The 20673-nt window shown below is 43.4% G+C and overlaps 1 protein-coding gene across 2 annotated transcripts in view; it reads left to right on the top strand.

Moving 5' to 3' along the window:
- Positions 1–20673, top strand: part of ME1 (malic enzyme 1) — a 124503-nt gene that overhangs the window by 59047 nt on the left and 44783 nt on the right. For both annotated transcript variants that reach the window (XM_056856237.1, XM_056856238.1), the window contains one exon: positions 5489–5592. In XM_056856237.1, coding sequence (XP_056712215.1) covers positions 5489–5592 — 104 coding nt within the window. The remainder of the gene's footprint in view (positions 1–5488; positions 5593–20673) is intronic.

The following is a 20673-nucleotide window of genomic DNA, read 5'->3' as shown; positions in this document are numbered from 1 at the left end:
AGGGCCTTTGTTTGAGCTAGCGTAAGTCTAATTCTGAAAAACGAGCTGCTGCTGGCAGTAGCTTTAGCTCTTGACAAGCACATTTATTAGAAACAAGCTGTGGATGGCTCACAGATGAAAAACCTTTCACTTGAGCCAGGCATCCTGTACTGATGACAGAGTGCAAACTAGTTAAGAGAAAGGTATGCTTCGCACTAACATACGTGTTCGTGTACTGGTGTAGGTGTGCATTAGGGCTGCCAACCTCCAGGTGGTTAGTACAAGAATATGCTGAGATATCTGCAAAAACAGTTTGTATTGGAAAACCAAACAAACAACAACAGCAAGTGCTATATACAGAAGTGACAATTCACATTAGTGAAGTGCTGTGTACATAAATTGCCATAAGCATGTACAGCAATCTAGGCATATATTTTTTTCGTATCCTGAACGCAGGTAGATGTTCAGTGGATGTTCATGTTACTGAAGAACAAGGTGGAATGCTGGGATACGATTGTTTCGGAGTCTTTCTTCAGTCCCACATATTTCACCATAAATGTATGTATTCACTTCAATGAAAATTAACAAGTTCCTCATATGGATACATGGTCTTGCCGTATATATCCTTGAGGAACCTGTTACAGCCTTTTGTAAGAAGCTGTGCATCTGGTCTGCTTTAAAATTCTTGAGACTACTGTACTACAGATTTTTATAAAACTTGAATACGGCAAGACCATGTATCCATATGAGGAACTTGTTAATTTTCATTGAAGTGAATACATACATTTAGGCACGTGGAAACTTTACATTTGAATTGGATAAGCGACTGAGGTACCGTTCTGAATGGACAATCAAGATAAAAAAGAAAATTGCCCAGATAGGCATCGACCTGGACTCCCTGCTTCTGTCCAGCGAGAGTTATATCCTAAGTCTAATAAAACAAAGACTAGCCCATTACGAGTTCCAGCGCAAATTTCCTTTAACGCTGCCAATTTGCTCACCTCAATACTTTGGACTTCCACCTAATTTCTGTTTAAACTACCTGGACCGTCTTGACAATCCTAAACTCAGGAAAGTCTTTATGCAAGCTAGGACTAACACATTGCCTTCGGCGATCCTTCGTGGCAGATTCCTGAAAACACCTTACGCTGAAAGAGTATGCAGATGTGGCGTAGGATGTCCTGACTCCCTGTCTCATATTCTTTTGGACTGCCATCTTAATTATTCCCCAAGAGGAAACTTCATAAAATCTATATTTTTGAACTTCTCCTCAAATAACACGAAAATACTTTACAAACTCTTAGCTGACAAGGATCCTGAGATAACCGAAAATGTGGCAAAATTTCTGACGATAGCAGTCAACCAATGGGAATCTAGTCGAAAGTAGAATCATAACATTAAGGAATGATTTTTATTAATTTTATTTTACTGTAACTTTTATCCTTTTATATGCTGCAAATTGTACTATGCCAATAAAGGTATTTGAAATTTGACTGAGGTAGACTAGGTTCAGATCCCCACTCGCACCATGGAAGCTTGCTGGGTGATCTTGGGCCAGTCACACACTCTCAGCCCTGACCCTGACTAAGTATTTGGATGGGAGATCTCCAAGGAATATCAGGGTCATGATGCGGAGGCAACAATGGCAAACTACCTCTGAACATCTCTTGCCTTGAAAACCCTATGGGGTCGCCATAAATCAGCTGGGACTTGATGGCAAAAAAAAAAAAAAATCCAAACGCAAAGACATGATTTAAAGCTAAAACAAATAATACAAAAATAGCTAGGGAAATGTAGTTACCTGAACTATGTTTATGTGCTGGTAGTAACATGGCTCTTTGTAATGCTGATTTCTGCCACTTTCTTTCAAGTGTAAATTATATTAGAGAATGAGTAGGTAGGGTTATCAGCCTCTAGGTAGGGCCTGGAGATCTTCTGGAATTACATCTGAGCTCCAGACTGTTGAGATCCGTTCTCCTGGAGAAAATGGCAGCTTTGGAAGATGGACTCGATGGTATTATACCCTATTGAGGTCCCTCCCTTTCCCCAGGCTCCGCCCCAAATCTCACAACCTTGATTTGGCAACCCTAAGAGTAGGGAACTTGCAACAGTTGTAGCTCTTAGTTGGACTAATCATTGAGCACAGTGAGTTCCACTGGAAATATGTAATAACTTTCAAGCTGCTGCTAATATACATATTTTGTTTGAATATAATTTGTCTATTTTGCATCACACTCTAGGAAATAGTGGTGTCTTAAACTGTTTGCATATGTGCAAAATGACATTCTTAAAATGTGTTTTCTTGTTTCAGTTTGATCTTGTGTTATAGATTCAGCCCTGAATGTTTTTTTTTTGTTTTTTTATTGATTTTTTTGATAATAATAAAAAAAGAAAAAAGAATAAAGTATACATGTATGTAAATAAAAATAATATTCAAAAAGAAAAACATCAACATAAACGATACAAAAAAAATACTTACTGCGCACTATTATATCCTAAACTAATACATTCATCTTTTACTATCTGTTCGAAAAGCTATAGTGCGCCGTACCCTACCACCCACCCAAGTGCCCTTCACCATAGGACTTCCGGCGAGATGCTATGGCAAAATATAAAAACATTGTGTTAATCTATTACATAATTGAAATTTACATTAAACTATAATTTGTTAAATATAACTTTAAAATCCGTTTTCGCCAGTTTATCCCAATATGCGACGGCCTTTGACCAAGTATACTTAAATTCATCGACATCTTTACCCTGTAAAAAATCAGTAATTTTGGCCATCCGCGTATAAAACCATAATTTTTCCCTCCATTCTTTAATTGAAGGTTTATTTGTTTGCTTCCATTTTTTAGCAATCGTGATTCGTGCCGCCGCAAAACTGTATTGACATATGACTGAATGTTTGTGATAAAAAATCCTTTTATTTATTTATTTTAAAAAAATTCCGAAACAAAAATTGAAAGTACGAAAAATAATCGTTGTGACATACTGGCATATCTAAAACTGTTGATCCTTCCATATTTGCAACAGGTGATAAACAGTAACATTTCTAGTTGTTGTCTAAAATGGTCCATATTTTGTAAGATTATTCCTAGGCCACATATTTTCCTCAAACCCCTCTTCTGAGAATAGGCAACTGTTTTATCATTATTGTATTTCATTGCTGAAATGCATTAATTGTGGAAATGTCAGTGCCAGATTGGCTTGGCCTCCAGGAGCGAAATTAGAACCAGGTGGGCAGTCATTTTTGTTTCATTTTGCTATAAGCGAAGGTAACGAAATGGGTTGCTTTTTTCATAGAAATTATACTTTTCATACACTCTGGGAATTCTTCTAAAATAATCTTTGTTGTTTTATAAAGCAACATCCAAATTAACCTATGTATGAAAGATTAGGTGATTAATTTACAATATTGAAAGCTGTTTGGTCCTAACTCAGGAAAGCCTAGATTGTGCAGGGACTGAATTTTCAGCTTAAGAATTTAACTTTAAAGCTATGAGCAGAACACCTTTCCTCACGGCCTTAGATCTTTGCATGCCTACTCCTGCTGCTGCTTTCCTTTGCTAGTTCTTTTCCGCACGTGTCACATACCTATGTTCTATATAATCTTGCAACAAACTCTGCAAATGTATTTTCCCTTTTGAAGGGTGGAGGGAACTCTGTAGTAAAATATGTTTATTCTCTGCCCCCCTTCCCATGACAGCATTTAGAAAATATGTTTATTCTCTGCCCCCCTTCCCGTGACAGCATATAGAAATTCTAGCTTCAAACTGGAAACGATGGGGTGGGTCCAACCATTCTTCAAGGAGCCTTCCTTCAGCCTTTCCTCCAAGGAAAGAGCCACTTAAGTTGGAGGAAGGCTTCCAACATTGCTCAGTGATAGGGTTGCCAACCTCCAGGTACTAGCTGGAGATATCCTGCTATTACAACTGATCTCCAGCTGATGGAGATCAGTTCACCTGGAGAAAATGGCTGCTTTGGCAATTGGACTATGGCATTGAAGTCCCTCCCAAAACCCCGCCCCCAAAACCTCCCGCCGGTGGCAAAGAGGGACCTGGCAACCCTACTCAGCGGAGAGGTAGGCCAAAATGTTGGCTTTATCCCAGTGGCTTGGCTCCTTAGCAGCATTAGTAGAGTGGCACTAGAGGAAGGCAACTTCCCTGCTTCCCCCTCTCACTGCAGCTTTCTTGGACGCAAAGGAGCAGTGTTGGGGGACAAATTGGGAATCAGCAGCAGGAGGGGAGAATCAGCCAAAAAGTCCCTCCCACCTCCGTAAATGGAAAGGCCATTCCATCAGAAGAGCTACTACCGTCCTGTCAAAATGGCATCATAAGATCCAAGGCATAGTTTGGAAAAGAAGAGTTAAAATTTTTGGGGCCCAATCCCCCCAGGGGATCTGCAATCTGTACTGTACCTGTCTTTTCCCCATCACTGTCACTGGAGTGGGAGGATTGATTCTGATGGTGGAAATGGGCAGGAGGAAAGGATTAACCTTTCCACAATGCATCATGCCCTTTGTCAGTGACGTCATAGGGAGAATTGGCAGCAAATTTCCTCCATGGCGCCTGGAGTTGACTTCATTTGTGACTCCCTGTAGATTTTGTGTTTTCTGTTAGATTGACTTTCTGAGTAACAATGTTCCTGAGAATGCAATGGTGAAAAGTGGTCGTTGTATCAACATTTTATGGATTTACATGTTGGTCGCATTTTAGATTGTTTTTTTAAATTTTGTATGGGTCTATTTAGTAGAATTTTAAAACCAGTATATATAATCTTGAAACTTTTGTTTAGCATTCCTTGAGAGTTGCTATACTAAGGTCATTAAAAATGAAATCATGAGATTCATGCTTCATTCTGCATAACTTTATAGACCAAAATATTGTTTGAAAAGCAACTCTGTTGCAAAACGTATAGTATGAAGCAATTTTCTTCCATAGTATGTTTTCCATCTTTTTGAAAAAGGATATTAGGAGGTATTACATAGGTCTAGAAATGCATTTTAAAAAAAGAAGACGACTTCATACCATACTTCAAAATTAATTTGAAATCAGAATTAACATTTTTACTATTATATGACTTAAACAGTGAATGAAGTTCTTGTCTAAAATGTCCTGTCTTAAATGTAAACAGCACTTTGAGCTTCAGGCTTGAATGTAGCAGGCTCCTCTTTTCCAAGTTCAAGCGGCTCCATCTTTCACAATAGGCTCTGGTTTCATGGAATGGCCAGCTTCTGCCCCCAAACCTGTTGTTGGATTTATATTTGGTCCAAGGGATAAATGCAGCAAGCCATATTCATCCTGAGTCCAAGGCTCTCTATTCCCTACAAGGAAAGTTCTCCCTTAGACCCTGAATTCATACTGGGTGCTTATTCTGATCTTCACCTATATGCTCTGCTCTGTTGTAAACCAGCTTAACTCCCTTCAGACATGTTCTTGAGTTAGAGTGAGACAAAAATTATAACATGCTCAGTCTCTCTTACTTTATGCTTTTTCCCATTTAACAGATGTTGCTGAACGATCCTTTGTATATTGGACTGAAACATAAACGAATCAGAGGCCAAGCTTATGATGACCTTCTAGATGAATTTATGCAAGCTGTGACTAACCGGTAACTTCTTATACTTGTGTTTACAATGTTTAATGACATTGAATTCTGCCTTTCTCTCTCTGGGGAAGGAGGTCATCTTATGTTGGGTGTTTCCGTCCTCTGCTACTGTGGGAGGAAGGTCAAAAGAACTTCCTGTCCATTGGAGGGAACGCCCCTCCTCTTCCAGTTTTTTCCTGCTTCGCTTGGGAGAAGCAGCTTCATTACAACTCTCTGCTGTCACTATAGGGAAAGTTCTATCTTTCATTTAATTCTATTTGTAATTCTATTCTATACTGTACTACACTATAATACTAACTAACTGGCTTCTGTTGTGCTGTCCCTGCCTTGTCTTTCTCCTCTTAATTCCTGAGGGAAATTTACTGAGGAAAAAATTTCCCGCCTAAACAAAATGGCGGACGGCCCAGGCAGCTTTCTGGTCCCAAGAGACTTAGACCCCTGTCTCCTCATTAGCTCATCCCAGAGCCTCAACAAGCCCTCTAGCAGCCTGGCTCTAAAGGGAAGGGCAAAAAGGCGGGGGCGACTTCCCTTAAAAGGAAACTAGCCGACTCGGCTCCAGGCACGGGGGAAAAGATTGCGTCTGCCGCGCAAGCCGCCTCGGCTCAAAGTGCTATTTTAAATTGCGTGCCTGTCGCTCCCAGCACTTTTGCCATCGCCGCGGAGGTTGGAACCCAGCGAAGTGAGCTGGACCCCACAGCGGTTGCCGTCTCCTCCCTGCCTGTGTCTCTTCAGACGGCAATTCTGGCATCCCAGTTGACGACCTTGACTACAGAGGGTACAGTAACATCGGTCCCTCGGGGTTTAGAGGCAGCTGCTCCCGCATCCTCTATAGAGGTGGGAGGTATGGCACGGCTAAGAGCGGAGCTGGCAGCCCTCATGAAGGACGCGTTTGCAGATGGCTTAAGAGCCATGCAGTCGGTCTCTCCGGCTCCCTCCGTCAGCGGCATTAACTCTGCGTCCCGCCTTGACGACCCGGGGGAAGGGACTAGCTCTTCCTTTCACCAACCTACTGGGAAGGGGGTCCCATGACCCACTAAGGCGGCGCACAAAGCCCCTCCAAAGGAGCCAGTAGTTAACATTTCCCTCCCAACTTCCTCATGAGGAGAAGGAAGAAGGGGAATTTTCTGACTCCGAGGAGCCTAAAACAGAAGAGCAGCAACTTGGGCTTTTCAGCCCAGAGGATTTCCAATCCCTCATGAACAAGACCCTAACTGCTCTCGACCTTGTCGGGGAACCAGACTCCCAACCCAAAGAGAAACCCTTTGGGTCAAAGGAGTTCTTCCACTAGCATAATGTGTCACCTAGGGTTATACCTGTGCCTGGTTATTTCTTAACCTTGATTAAGGCAGAGTGGGATAAGCCCATGGTGTCTCACCAGGCCCTTGCCATAGCCAGACGGTTTTACAGCCTTGCCGACAACGCAGCTGGAATACTTAAAATCCCATCGGTGGAAAGCTCCATTACTGTCCTCCACTCTTCAGATTTAGTCACCGAAGAGGGGTCTAGCATGATAAAGTACCCAGTGGACAGGAAGGCCGACCTTGCATGCAAGAAGGCCCACGAAGCGGCTTCCTGGGATATCAATTCTTCTATCACCTCAGCCCTGGTTTCCAGGGTGGCCATTCTTTGGACTAGGAAACTAGCCCAACTTATCCCAGAGGATGACAGAAACGCCCTGGAAGGCGCCTCTAGAATCCTCAAAGCTGTCGAGATTCCTTCTCCTGAACAGAGATTTTGGAGAGGGGAAAATGAGGAACTGAGGCAAATAGTGGTAACAAGGCAGGAAGTCCTAGAACGTCTAGACAAACTGCAAACTAACAAGTCACAGGGACCAGACGGTATTCATCCTAGAGTTCTTCAAGAACTCAAATGGGAATTTGCTGAACTTCTAACAAAGATATGTAATATGTCTGTTCGATCAGCCTCTGTACCAGAGGACTGGGGAATGGCCAATGTAACACCCATTTATAAAAAAGGTTCCAGGGGGGACCGAGGAAATTACAGGCCAGTTAGCTTAACGTCTGTTCCACGTAAATTAGTGGAAAGCATTATTAAAGATAGAATTGTCAAGCATATAGAAGGGCATGGTCTGCTGGGCAAAACCCAACATGGCTTCTGTAAGGGTAGGTCCTGTCTCACTAACCTATTAGAGTTTTTTGAAAGAGTCAGTAAGCATGTGGACAGAAATGAGCCTGTGGATATTGTGTATTTGGATTTCCAAAAAGCTTTTGACAAAGTCCCCCACCAAAGACTGCTAAGCAGACTTCATAGTCACTGAATAAGAGGACAAGTCCTCTTATGGATTGAGAGCTGGCTGAAAAATAGGAAGCAGAGAGTAGGAATCAATGGTCAGTTCTCACAATGGCAGGATGTGAGCAGTGGAGTGCCTCAGGGATCTGTGTTGGGACTGGTGCTTTTCACCCTGTTCATCAATGACCTAGAGTTGGGGTTAAACAGTGAAGTAGCCAAGTTTTCAGATGACACCAAATTATTTAGGGTGGTTAAAACAAAATCGGACTGTGAAGAGCTCCAGAAGGATCTCTGCATACTGGAAGAATGGGCATTAAAATGGCAAATGAGATTCAATGTGAGTAAGTGTAAAGTGATGCATATTGGGGCAAAAAATCCCAATTTCACATATACACTGATGGGATCTGTGCTGGCAGTGACAGACCAAGAAAGAGATCTTGGGGTGGTAGTGGATAGCTCAATGAAGATGTCAACCCAGTGTGCAGCTGCTGTAAAAAAGGCAAATTCCATGCTGGCCATAATTAAACGAGGAATAGAGAATAAAAATTCGGATTCGGCAAAATTTGGCCCGTTATAATTCGGGAAATGCCGAAGTCCGAACTCCCCCGATTCGGATCTGTGCAATTCGGCATGAGATTCGGAGTTCAGGAATAAATTCGGCCGAATAAAGCCATTTAAAGCACATTCGCAGCTTTCTGCGGTTCCGGGGGGGGGGCATTTGTTGGGGTAGAGGTCCCAAACTTTCAGGGTAGCTTGAGGGGACTCTTCTTGCAAGAACCCCAAGTTTTGTAAAGATTGGGTCAGAGGGTCCTGGCTGTGAGCCCGGCCACTGCGCGGCCTGGGGAGAGAAAGAAAGAGCGTCTCTGTGTGTGTGTGTGAAAGAGATCCCCGTGGAGGGAGGGTGTGCACATTTTTTTGTCGTCTTGCCTTTTAGTCAAACCCCTGGGCCGGGGTAATGGTACGGCCCAACTGCCAAGGCAACCAGACCCGTGGGCTGGGGTAATGGTACAGCCCAACTGCCGAGGCAACCAGACCCCTGGGCCAGGGTAATGGTATGGCCCAACTGCCAAGGCAACCACAACGGCCTTCTCCCAACTGCCGAGGCAGCCAGACCCCCGGGCCGGGGTAATGGTACGGCCCAACTGCCGAGACCCTTCTTGCAAGAACCCCCAAGTTTTGTAAAGATTGGGTCGGAGGGTCCCGAGATATGGGGCCCGAAAGGGGTCCCCCTCAAAATTGCCCACAGGAATAAAGCCACTTAAAGCACATTGGTGGCATTCCGCGGCTCCGGGGGGGGGCATTTTTTGGAGGTAGAGGTTCCAAACCTTCAGAGTAGCTTGAGGGGACCCTTCTTGCAAGAACCCCCAAGTTTTGTAAAGATTGGGTCAGGGGGTCCCGAGATATGGGGTCCCCCCCATCTGTCTATTGGGATGAATGGGAGCAGGCGATCCTTAATGTGTAACCGTTTCAGTATCAATAATAGTGGGTACATGTACACCCACAGCAAAAACAAACAAATCCCACAATCATCACACTTTATAATCTACGTACAGGCTCCACGTAAATGTTTATACACAAGCCTTTCCTAAGGACCTGTTTATAGAGCTTATCCTGATTAGGGATGCCACGAACCTCGCAGGAAACCTGTTTGGCTGTCAAATATACCCAATTTGACACTCACAATCATACTGTGAGCTGAACAAGAATATATTCCATCAAGCAACTTGAACAGGTGCTGAAAAAGTTTTCCGCTGCTTGTTCGTCAGAGGTCAATGTACATCTGATTGAGGGATCAGCTAGGAGTCAGGTTCTGATTGCCTGTCATTTCCCTGTATCCTGGCCTTGTTGTGCTAGGGCATTGGAAAGCTTTGGTAGAATAAGAAGGCAACTCACAGCTGAACGGGGATCAGCTGGGAATGGGTTTCTGATCCCACCCCTCAGAAAACTTGCTACACAGTATAGAACAGATGCACGCTCCCACCTGATCCCTTATCAGCTGGGAGTCTGCTTCTGTCGGCTGCAAGTAGCCTGTGCCTGTAAATAAGAGTGAACAAGTTGCAAAGAGCTAAACAGAATTTTTTTATTGTAAATTTTTCTTTGCATTAAGATGTTTGGATATTTGATACTCAAACACTGAACAGATTGTTTACCCCTGCTTTGCATTATCCTTTCTCAAAGGGAAATGGAAAAACTTATTTGTCCACATTTATTGAACTGAAAGGCAAGTGTATAGTTCAACATTATTATCTTTTTACTGAAGAAGGGCATAGCAATCCTGAAGGGCCCCCGAAAAGGGATTGGAACCGGCGTGACCCCTACGCTGGCATTAGTGCTGCTTGCGCTGGCTAAATTGGCACTTAGGCCAATGTTGGGGAGCCGCGCAGCAGCACCACACATGGACACCGGCACAGTTACCGCGGCAGCATTTCCCTGGCATGAGGGGTCACACTGGCACCAAAGGGGGTGTTCCTGGGGTTGGGGCTGACTTTAGTCAGCTCCGTCAGGCCTTTTGCCTTGGGAACGCCCCGTGAAACTCAGTGGAGCCCTGTGAAGCTCAATGAAGGCGTTTCATGGGGTTTTCTTAAAATTACATTTTCGACTTGCTGCGCCAAGGCAGCAAGCCGCTCAGGAGGTGGTGTGGCTGTGCTGTCCCTGGGTCATCCCCAACTACCCCCCCCCCCCGGATTGCTCTGTAAGGGTATTTTGTAGACATTAGTTAAATAAAAATGTACAGATTTTGGATAATGGTTTGATTTAATATTTCATCATAGTACCACAAGATTTGCCATTATTTTTTTCATTTGGCACAGACTTTTCTTTTGGCAAATAAATGTATTAGCAAGAAATACTTTTACTGGGAATATGAAGGAATAGCTAGGCTGCTGCACAGAAATTTCAGTAGCAACTAATTAAAAACAGAAAAAACTAGAATATTCAGATCTGGGAGCCATTCTGGATTCAAAGCTGCCACTGGCTCCACATTCTAATATTTGTTCTTGAACGGTCTCCTAGAAGTCATAGTAATCATATCACTTTGTGGAAAGAGCCTCATCTTTTGTCTACATGGAAATGAGTGATCATGGGTATAATGAAAATTGTAAATGGGACAAAATTATGCAAAAGAGTGGAAGTTCAAGGTAAAATATGGGTTTGGATTCAGTGATCCAGTTGTGCAAGGATCATGGATTTCCCCCATTTCCCCCTCCCTCACAGCAGTCCCTTCCAGTTTTGGGAAAGTTGATTCTCAGGGCCATGGGATATGCCTGAAGTAATAGTCACACGTGTTGGCTTTCGTCTAAATATTCAACAACCACATGGATGATAGCTGTTCTTAGTGGCAGGGCCAAAAAGTTAGACATGTTCCTCACTGCCCATTTGGCTAGAATATTGCTTGAACTGAGCATTTATATTTTCTATTGAATAAATTCTTTACTGTATGGAATTGCATGGAACTGATGTAGGAAAACCACCTCATGACAGCTTTTCTAGATCAAAAGGTCGCATGAGAACTTGGCTCTATTTAAGGAGAAAGGTATGGTCTGATTAACAATAACAGTTTTACCTTATGAAAATCTGAGTTGCCTTCCGAATTGAGCATGAACAATGGTGCTCAAGAGTTTGTTTATAAAGTTTGCTATTAGAGCAACTGCAACATATCACTTTATTATTTCTGCCTTTCAGAACTGGAGGTTTTCATTTGTGTTCTCAGAATTTGAACTGAGTTATTTGTTGTTTTAATCTGTATGCAACTAAGAAAGGCGTTTATCATAAAAGCATAACAGAGAACATACATTGCAATTTGATTTGTATAGCAAGAAATACATAACATATTTCTTGGTATGTCAAACATCCACAAGTTATGAATTTTGGGATGAAAATACAAACAGTTGTATAAGGTTTGGTCTTTAATCATTTTACACGTATTTTTGCGATGCCTAGTGTGCTATCCAGAGAGTGGTTTTTAAAATTCTGAGTGAAATACTTGTCGACAAAGAGTTGAATGTCTGGGTAGCTTACAGATTCTGCCAGTAATTATGAAAAACAGGAGATAGTATAGATGTGCAGCTTCTGTGTATTTAAGACCCCTGTAGCACGGAGTGGTAAGCTGCAGTACTGCAGTCCAAGCTCTGCTCTTGACCTGAGTTCGATCCCGACGGAAGTTGGTTTCAGGTAGCTGGCTCAAGGTTGACTCAGCCTTCCATCCTTCCAAGGTTGGTAAAATGAGTACCCAGCTTGCTGGGGGTAAAGTGTAGATGACTGGGGAAAGCAATGGCAAACCACCACATAAACATCGCCTGCAAAGTAAACGTCGGGGTGTGATGTCACCCTATGGGTCAGTAATAGGGTTGCCAGCTCCAGGTTGGGAAATATCTGGAGATCAGGGGTGGAGCCTGAGGAGGGTGGGGTTTGGAGAGGGGAGAGACTTCAATGCCATAGAGTTCAATTGCCAAAGTGGCCATTTACTCCATGGGAATTGATTTCTGTCACCTGGAGATCAGTTATAATAGTGGGAGATCTCCAGCCACAAACTGGAGGTTGGCAACCCTAGTCAGTAATGACCTGGTACTTGCACAGGGGACTACCTTTACCTTTTTTACTTTATGGAAGCGTAATTTTTGGCAGGACCATCTAGGAAAAGTTGAGGGCAGCAGGAAAAGAGGAAGACCCAACAAGAGATGGGTTGACTCAATAAAGGAAGCCACAGCCTTCAGTTTGCAAGATCTGAGCAACGCTGTCAAAGATAGGACATTTTGTAGGACTTTCATTCATAGGGTCGCCATGAGTCGAAAGCGACTTGACAGCACTTAACACACACACATCTTTCTATGCAAGGATGAAGGGTCTCATGTTTTGGGAGGAGGGGAATTGGAGTAGTGGGTAGCAGTGTCATATCTCATGGGGGGCGGGGGAAGGCAAACCAGATAATGGATTGTATCTAAAGGTGCTATTCTGCTGGCCTGACAGCACTTATGCCAAAACACAGCTTTTTGCCCAGGCATTTAATTAGGGTTTTTAGCTTACCGTATATACTCGGGTATAAGCTGACCCGAGTATAAGCCGACCCCCCCAAACTTGAGGCCAGAAAAGGGAATTTCTTATTGACTCGCGTATAAGCCAATATAATGTCAATAAGAAATTCTCTTTTCTGGTAAAGCTGCGCTCTAAAATGGCGGCCGCCATTTTAGAGCACAGGGAAGATCTTGCCCCTGCCCCAGGTCGCCCTCCCACCGGCCTCCCGGGAACCTCGCGGGGCCGGTGGCGGCAGCGGGGCGGCCTTGCCGGCCCTGCAGAAGGCCCCTGCCGGCCCCTGCCGGCCGGAGGAACCCTCGCGGGGCCGGCGGCGGCGGGGCGGCCTTGCCGGCCCTGCAGAGGCCCCTGCCGGCCGGAGGAACCCTCGCGGGGCTGGCGACGGCGGTGAGAATGGTAAGTTCCCCTCTCCCTCCTCCCCCCTCCCCTCCCCTACCGTATTGACCCGCGTATAAGCCGAGTTCGGCTTTTTCAGCCCTTTTTTTGGGCTGAAAAACTCGGCTTATACGCGAGTATATACGTTGCCAGCTTTTTCATAGTCTGCTTCCGTTTTAAGGATAGGGTTCCCATTCGCCCGGTAAGTGGCGGACAAACGGCCACCAATTAACCGGGCTTCCCACCCACCATCAACTGGTGGGCGGCAGAAGCAGAAAGGGGGGTTGATCTGTGGGTGCGCAAAATATAATTTTTTGGGCTCTCCATGCAGGGCTGGACCTGCGGAGAAGGTGGTTCCTGGGGAAGGTGGTTCCAGGCAGCTGCCAAGCAAGGCTGCTGTTGTGGGGTTTGAAGGGGAGCAACCCTGCAGCCTCGGGCCTCTCGCTAGCTTTCCTCTCTGCCTCCCCCTGCGGAGCATTTGTTTGGTGGTGGGTGGGGCCAGTCGAGATGCTGCTGCTCTGGAGGTGTCTGGGCTGGCTGGGCTGGTTGCTCTCCACTGCGATTGCTGCTGCGCCCGTTTTGGAACTCCTGCTGCTGCTGCCATTCTGCTGCCTTCATGGTCGGGGCTTCTGCTGAGGATGACTGGAGGTACGTCTCTCTCCTGTGCAATGCCACTGGAAAGTGACGTCATTGCGCATGTGTGTTCTCGAATTGCTTCCCCCAGCCCTGCCCCCACAAAGCTCCCGCCAGTGGCCACGGGAGACCTGGCAATCCTATTTAAGGATAGGGTTGGTTTTCCCCCCTCTGTTTTGTTCAATGATTTGTTTTCTAATGACTTGTTTTTAATATTGTGATGTGGTTTTCATTGTAAGCCACCTTGAGCAGGACTCTGAAGAGGTGGCATAGAAATACCCTAAATAAATGCCAGTGGAGTAGCACTTCTGTTGGTACAGGAAGGACGAGTTTTCCCTTTCCCCCCTCCCATTGCAGACCCCCCCTCACTGTGGCTCCGCCCCCCCACCCAAATCTCCATAGATTTCTTAACCCCGAGCTGGTAACCTAGGTCCCCTCCCATGCGATGTGAGAGTCTCCTGATGGAAATGGGGTGGGGCTGAACTCATTGGTCTGCAGCGCGAGGCGTGAAAGTTGCGTTCTGCAAACTCCATTCCGCTTGCTGTACTTTGGATCTAACTAATTACTTTTTGCACATTATAGTTTACTTAAATGCACAATAATATATAAGATTGGCTTTATAAACTAGATAGGAAAGAAAGCACGTACCAGGCTGATTTAAATTCTGTCTAGCAGTGATGCTGAGATTGCTTCTAATAGGTGTGCTGAAGAATTGCTTGGCAGAGAAGAGACAGTCATTTCTGAAATGCAAGGAGAATTTAATTGCTTGACTGATTTATTCCCTGGTAGTACTGGCATCGGTAACATTCATGACATTTCTTACAAAACCACACATCAGTCTCTGCTTCTGAATTTATAATTGCTGTGTTTTATGCAGAACTGTAAAGAAAATTAGATCTGGAAAATGAACCATGGTCATGTCTGCTATGCTATATAAATTTGTTTAACTGATACGTTGACATCCACAGTTATAGTTGCCAGATCCAGGTTGGGGAATTCATGGACATTTTCAGGGGGGGAAGCCTGGGAGAGCAGGGTTTTGGGAGGGGAGAGACCTCAGTAGGGTATAGCAGCCATTTTCTTCAGTGGGGACTGTAGTCTGGAGATCAGTTGTAATTCTGGGAGACCTCCAAGCCCTGGAAGATAGCAACCATATCCACAGTGAAACCAGGGTACCCAATGTGGTGCCCGTGGCCACCCAGCAACACCTTTTCTGGCACCCACCAAGTGTCTTTAGGAAGTGGGTGGGGCCAGGTAGGGCTTTTGTCCAGCAAGACTTCTGATTTACTATTGGAGATTTGATTGGCTATGCAGATTTTTTAAAGTATTGCTTTGGCAGCAGTTGCTACCACAGCACAAGGATCTACCCTGTGTTACTGAAGTTAAGCTGTGGCAATCATTTTGTGGCTGGCCCCGCCTCCAGCATCAACCATTTTGTGGCAGCCATTTTATTGCTGTGCCCACCATGTCATGTCAGAATCCTTAATAATGAACTGGTTTACATTAAAAGATCTACATTTTTAAATAAATAATTCTCTAAAATGTCTAAATCACATAATTACATGGGCAAAGTACAGATATAACACTTCTCTCTTGAGATTTGCATCCTAACTGGGATTTGAAGCCAGGCTTTGAAGCAGGTTTCCAAATGCTAGAGAGAACTCAGCTGTCATTATCCATGATTACTTTTGGTACAGATGAAACGCTAACCATGGTTAAGGCTGACTAGGGAAGGGAGGATGGAATTCACACCATAGAGGGGCGGGGAGCAATTACATAAGCCCAGGTACGTCCATTCTCAGCAGGTAAGAAATTGTAGCATGACTTCGGCTTTGGGTCATGTGTAAGTACGTCATCTTTCAGCATTTTCATGAGTAGCTTACGGATAACACAGTGTGGGATTGCTGTAAGTGAACATGAGAATGAGAAGGTGACACGGTTGACTTGAATTCTTATTTGAAAATAATTTTGGTTTGATGATGATGAAGAGACATTTTGTATTAATTCCATTTTCTTCGTTTGCAATCCAAGATTCCATTTAGCAATTAGAGTAATTTCCACTGCTATCATTTCATTAGCCCTACCAGAGGGAAATTCAATTATAACTTTGTCTCCCACACAGTATTACTTTGCCATTGCTGTGCACAAGAGAGAAGTATCATATTTAGTTAAAAATGGCACTTACTTAGATTTTGGTCTTTGGAAATAATCACAGACTAAATTACCTACATTTATTTCATCACTGGTGGATTATAACTTCAAATTTATTCACTCTTTCCTTTGCCAATTTTATCGCACTTTTATTGCAATTGAAAAGCAAGTGCTACCTAGTTCTTTTTAAAAAATCTAGGCAGCTTTCAGTAAGAAAGCAAGTAATTATGACTGGAGGGCATATGGAAGTACTTGGCAAAGCAAATCAGTCTGGAAAAATAAAATATATTCTTTTCAAAAACTGATCAGAGAGGCTGGAGAGCCACTGTGGAGCAATGGTCAGCGTGCTAGAATAGGACCCCAAATACCTAGATTCAGATCCCCACTCAGACACAAAGCTTACTGGGCTAAGAATGCAGGAACTGGCCTGAACTCCCACAACCTAATTCACAGGATGACTGTTAGGATAAAACTGGTAGGGGATAACTTGGTATGCTGCCCAAAACTCCTTGGCGACAGGGAGGATTTTTTAAAAAGAAAATTTAAATACTGTATTGTTACGGTTTAACTTCTGTGCCTGTGATCAAAACATTTCTTTGTTAATGTTGTATCATAGCAGCCTGCACAACAAAGTTGATGGAAGTGATCCTTTTTTTTTTTTTTTTACTAACATGGGCTCTGCTAGTAGACTGCAACTCTGCTGCAAGCCCTGATAATGGATGTCTGCAGCCTTATTTTGTATACATTGCCCAAGTAAGTGATAAGTAATCATCTTAGTTTGGTGTATCCAGCATCCTGCATTTTACTTCCTGATACATGTGTTTGGTGTGGAAGTTTTGACTCTGATGAGCTGGGCGTATGCTGTCAAAGAGCCCATGGTTTTACTCTTTAAATGGTATATTTATACTCACAGTGTATTTATCTGTAAGCCAAAGCTCACAGATCTCAATGACCTACTATTCTACCCAAATCCAAATTTATAAGCTTAATTGACCTACTGGAGTTTGTACCTGTGGCCTGCCTGTAGAGTTGCCAGGTCCCCCTGGCCACCGGAGGGGGATGGGGGGTAGGGTTGCCAGATCCAGGTTGGGAAACTCCTGGAGATATGGGGATGGAGCCTGGGGAGGACAGGGGCCTCAGTGGGGTACAATGCCATACAGCCCACCCTACAAGGCATCCGTTTTCTCCAGGGGAACTGATCTCTGTAGACTGGAGATGAGCTGTAATTCTGGGGGTTTTCCGGTTGCCCCTTACAGATGAACTCCTTTTGAGATGGAGGGATTAGCTTTATGGAGGCTATGCTTAGCGAGAGGGAGGGGTATGGAATCTTTTCTCTTAATTTTACGGGGATGAGCACACCAGTGGAAATACCCTTAAATGAGGAAACATTTTATAATTTTAAGGGTTTTTATTAAAAAATCAATTTTAAACACGCACACATTCAACCATAGAATCACATACCCGAAACACACAAGAGCCTAAGAGATGAAAGAGAAGAGGGGGTGGACACAATAATATGAGGGCGTTGAGGTTTACCGGTCAGAAGAATGCAGTGTCTAAATGATAGCAGCGCTGAGCAGCAGAGAAATGACAGTGTCTTTCCGAAGGAAAGAGCCTTATAGACATAAGGTGCGCAGTGCTTAGATCTGAGAAAACACATACACGCTTTGAATGGCAAAGGGGCTAATACTTATACCCAGAAATGAGTCCAAAGGCTGTATGCTAAGTGGCAATACAATGAGTTTTGCCAGGGACAAAAAAGTTTAATTACTCCTTGCCAGGGATAAACAGTTTAATTATCCCTTGACTAGTTGAAATATTAATGCATTCTTCTATGTCGCCATTACCTCATATTCTTGCATGAGGTAATGCCGATATAGAAGAATACCTTATAGAGTTTTAGATATGTGAGGATGTTTGGAAAATTTTCCCAGGAAGGAAGGAGTAGACAAAGACACGCTCTGGTTTAATCCACTCTGCAAGTTAGATGGAGCTGGAGGATGAATGTAGATATGCTGAAAGACTGATCTGATTTCTATGAATGGACTCTGATTGCTGATGGGATTAAGGTGTTGTGTTATCAGTCCCATATGTCTGCTTAGAGTGCTTCATTAAGGATGTGAGGGAGGCTAATTTACTCCCCATTGTTCCAGCTTCACCACCTCGAGGCCAGAGGAATTCAAAACGACCCATTTCTGTCTTACAGTGTCCAAAGCTTTGCACAGGATGCCAAGATGGCTTCCAGAGCCCTGGAAATTTTGGTTCACCTTGGTAGAGCAGTGCCCTACTATTCCCTGTTAGCTCTGGTCCCATATGCCATTATGGCATACTGGGGTTCTGGGAAAGGTAGGGGGCCAACACCCCAAGTCTCACCTGGAGGCTGGGATCCCTGCCTCCTTGCTACAGGGCTCTTTTGCTGTTTCCTAATATTCCCTGACCTGGATGGCCCAGGCTAGCCTAATCTCGTCAGATCTCAGAAGCTAAGCAGGGTCAGCCCTGGTTAGTATTTGGATGGGAGACCACCAAGGAATACCAGGGTTGCTGTGCAGAGGAAGGCACTGGCAAACCACCTCTGTTAGTCTCTTGCCATGAAAACCCCAAAAAGGGGTCGCCATAAGTCGGCTGCGACTTGACGGCACTTTACACACACACAATATTCCCTTGCTTCCCTAGAGCAAGATGTCTTATCTTTGCTTCCCCTTTGACTGTTCCTGAGTAGCAAGAGTGTGCATATTCAGCATATGAAACCAGCATAGTGGTGATTGCTTGAAGCATAACTGCTTCCTAAAAGGACTGGAAATTTTTACCAAACCACCAAGCTTGCATCTGCCTTCTTTTGGTTGCTTTTCAAGAAGCCAGCATGTTGTTATTTGTGCATGTATTTTTGGGGGCCTAATTCAATACTGAAAATGGGGAAAAGAAGTTTTCCCACTTGTGCCTATCATTGTTTGACTTACACAGGTTCTATCAGGCAAGTCCATCCATGGGAGATTGCAAGAATATATGTTAGCATTAGGTGTTTTTTGTTTGTTTGTTTGTTTTTGAAAACAAGTTAATAGATGACTGAGCCGTTCTTTGCAATATATAAAATGATTCAAGGCTGTTTCCTCACAGCAGGGTTTCGGAGCTCCCAAGTCATTTTACAGAGAAACATTAGAATTGTCATACTAGCAAAAGCTTAGCATCTTCTGGTCTTAAGCCAAACTGACTACTCAGCATTGAACTTCTTTTAAGAGCTTGCCAGGAGACCACAGAAGCTGCTGTAAATTATGGATGGAAAATATTTTTAAAGGACAGTATTTGCAGACTAAATTTACCAAGTACAACTGGTTTGCTATATTTTCCAAATCAGATTTTAAAATATGATCCAGCTGCTTGCATTCTGCAATTAGCTGACATTCTGACGTAATGTCAGAAGTCCTAAACTGACTTCCTAACTCATTATATGTTGGAGACATTAGGCATTAGCTGGAGTCAGTGGTAAGTTGTACTTTACATTATTTTCATAATGGAACATAAATGAATGTTCGGATACAAAAATGATGATACCTTATCATAAAGATGCTCATTTGGGTTTAGGGTAATCCCGTGAGAAACCAATGAAATCATGTTACAATGCAATGCCCACTTCCCATTTTCATAAACGACTTACAAGATTAGCTATGTCATTCCTTTCAGTAACACATATGGCTTATGTACTCATTGATGTACATTGGCCACATCTATTACATGGAGCATGGAATATGGAAGATGGTCTTGGTTGACTTAGTAAAAGAACCACAGAACTGTTGGTCTTCTAAAATACTGAGAATCGTTTAGTGTAGCCAGTGGCTTTGAGACAGGATCCTTAGTGCCTTCATGTTCATAGGAGAGCAATTTAGGTAATAGAAGAATATGGACAGGATTGAGCCTTCTTCTAAGTAACCCAAAAGCAGAATGCAGGAAGGACCAAGTAGTGACCCGTAGAAGCAATGAATAAGTTATGGTTCATCCTTATGCACAATTGATCCTTCAGTTGTGTTTTGTATAAGACTGAGCTTTTCAGAATCATTCCTGTGGAAAGTGTGGTAGGCCTGAAACATTCTGGCCCTATCTCTGTAAACAACTTTGCTTGCTACAGTAGGAGAAAGTCAGCTACAAGAGTTGCTTTTCAAATTCTGAAAGTTTCGTTTTCTTTCCACTAAATTTGATTACAACCTCTAGTGTCTTGTTGTAATCAAATAACCCCAAGGCCAGCAAAAATATATGTTAGTAATATTCTAACATTTACCTTATTTTGTTAAAGTGATCAAGTGCAAAAACAGCCCATGAGTATTTATCTTCAGAGTCGTTAAACTGATCAAGTGCAAAAACAGCCCATGAGTATTTATCTTCAGAGTTATATTTCCCTTTTATTTGCCTCCAGTATAAACCAACATAATTTGAAAACCAATTCAAGATTAAAGCTTTATTCTGCATTGAATGCTGTTTACTTCTTTTCTGATACAGGATTAGATTTTATTTTCTCCCTATGCAATATAGAACAGCAAAGTATGTAAGCATGTATACAAAGAGTAATTATAACATGCCTCAGGAGCATTAGAAAGTGCTTGCCCCAAAACTGTGTTGGGATTTCCATGGGGTGAACTGCATTTTGGTTTTTCCTCA

The sequence above is a fragment of the Euleptes europaea genome, chromosome 10 (assembly GCF_029931775.1).
Source record: "Euleptes europaea isolate rEulEur1 chromosome 10, rEulEur1.hap1, whole genome shotgun sequence".
Lineage (NCBI taxonomy): Eukaryota > Metazoa > Chordata > Lepidosauria > Squamata > Sphaerodactylidae > Euleptes > Euleptes europaea.
Note: the sequence above shows the minus strand (reverse complement) of the source record. Positions and strands in the feature narration are given on the sequence as shown.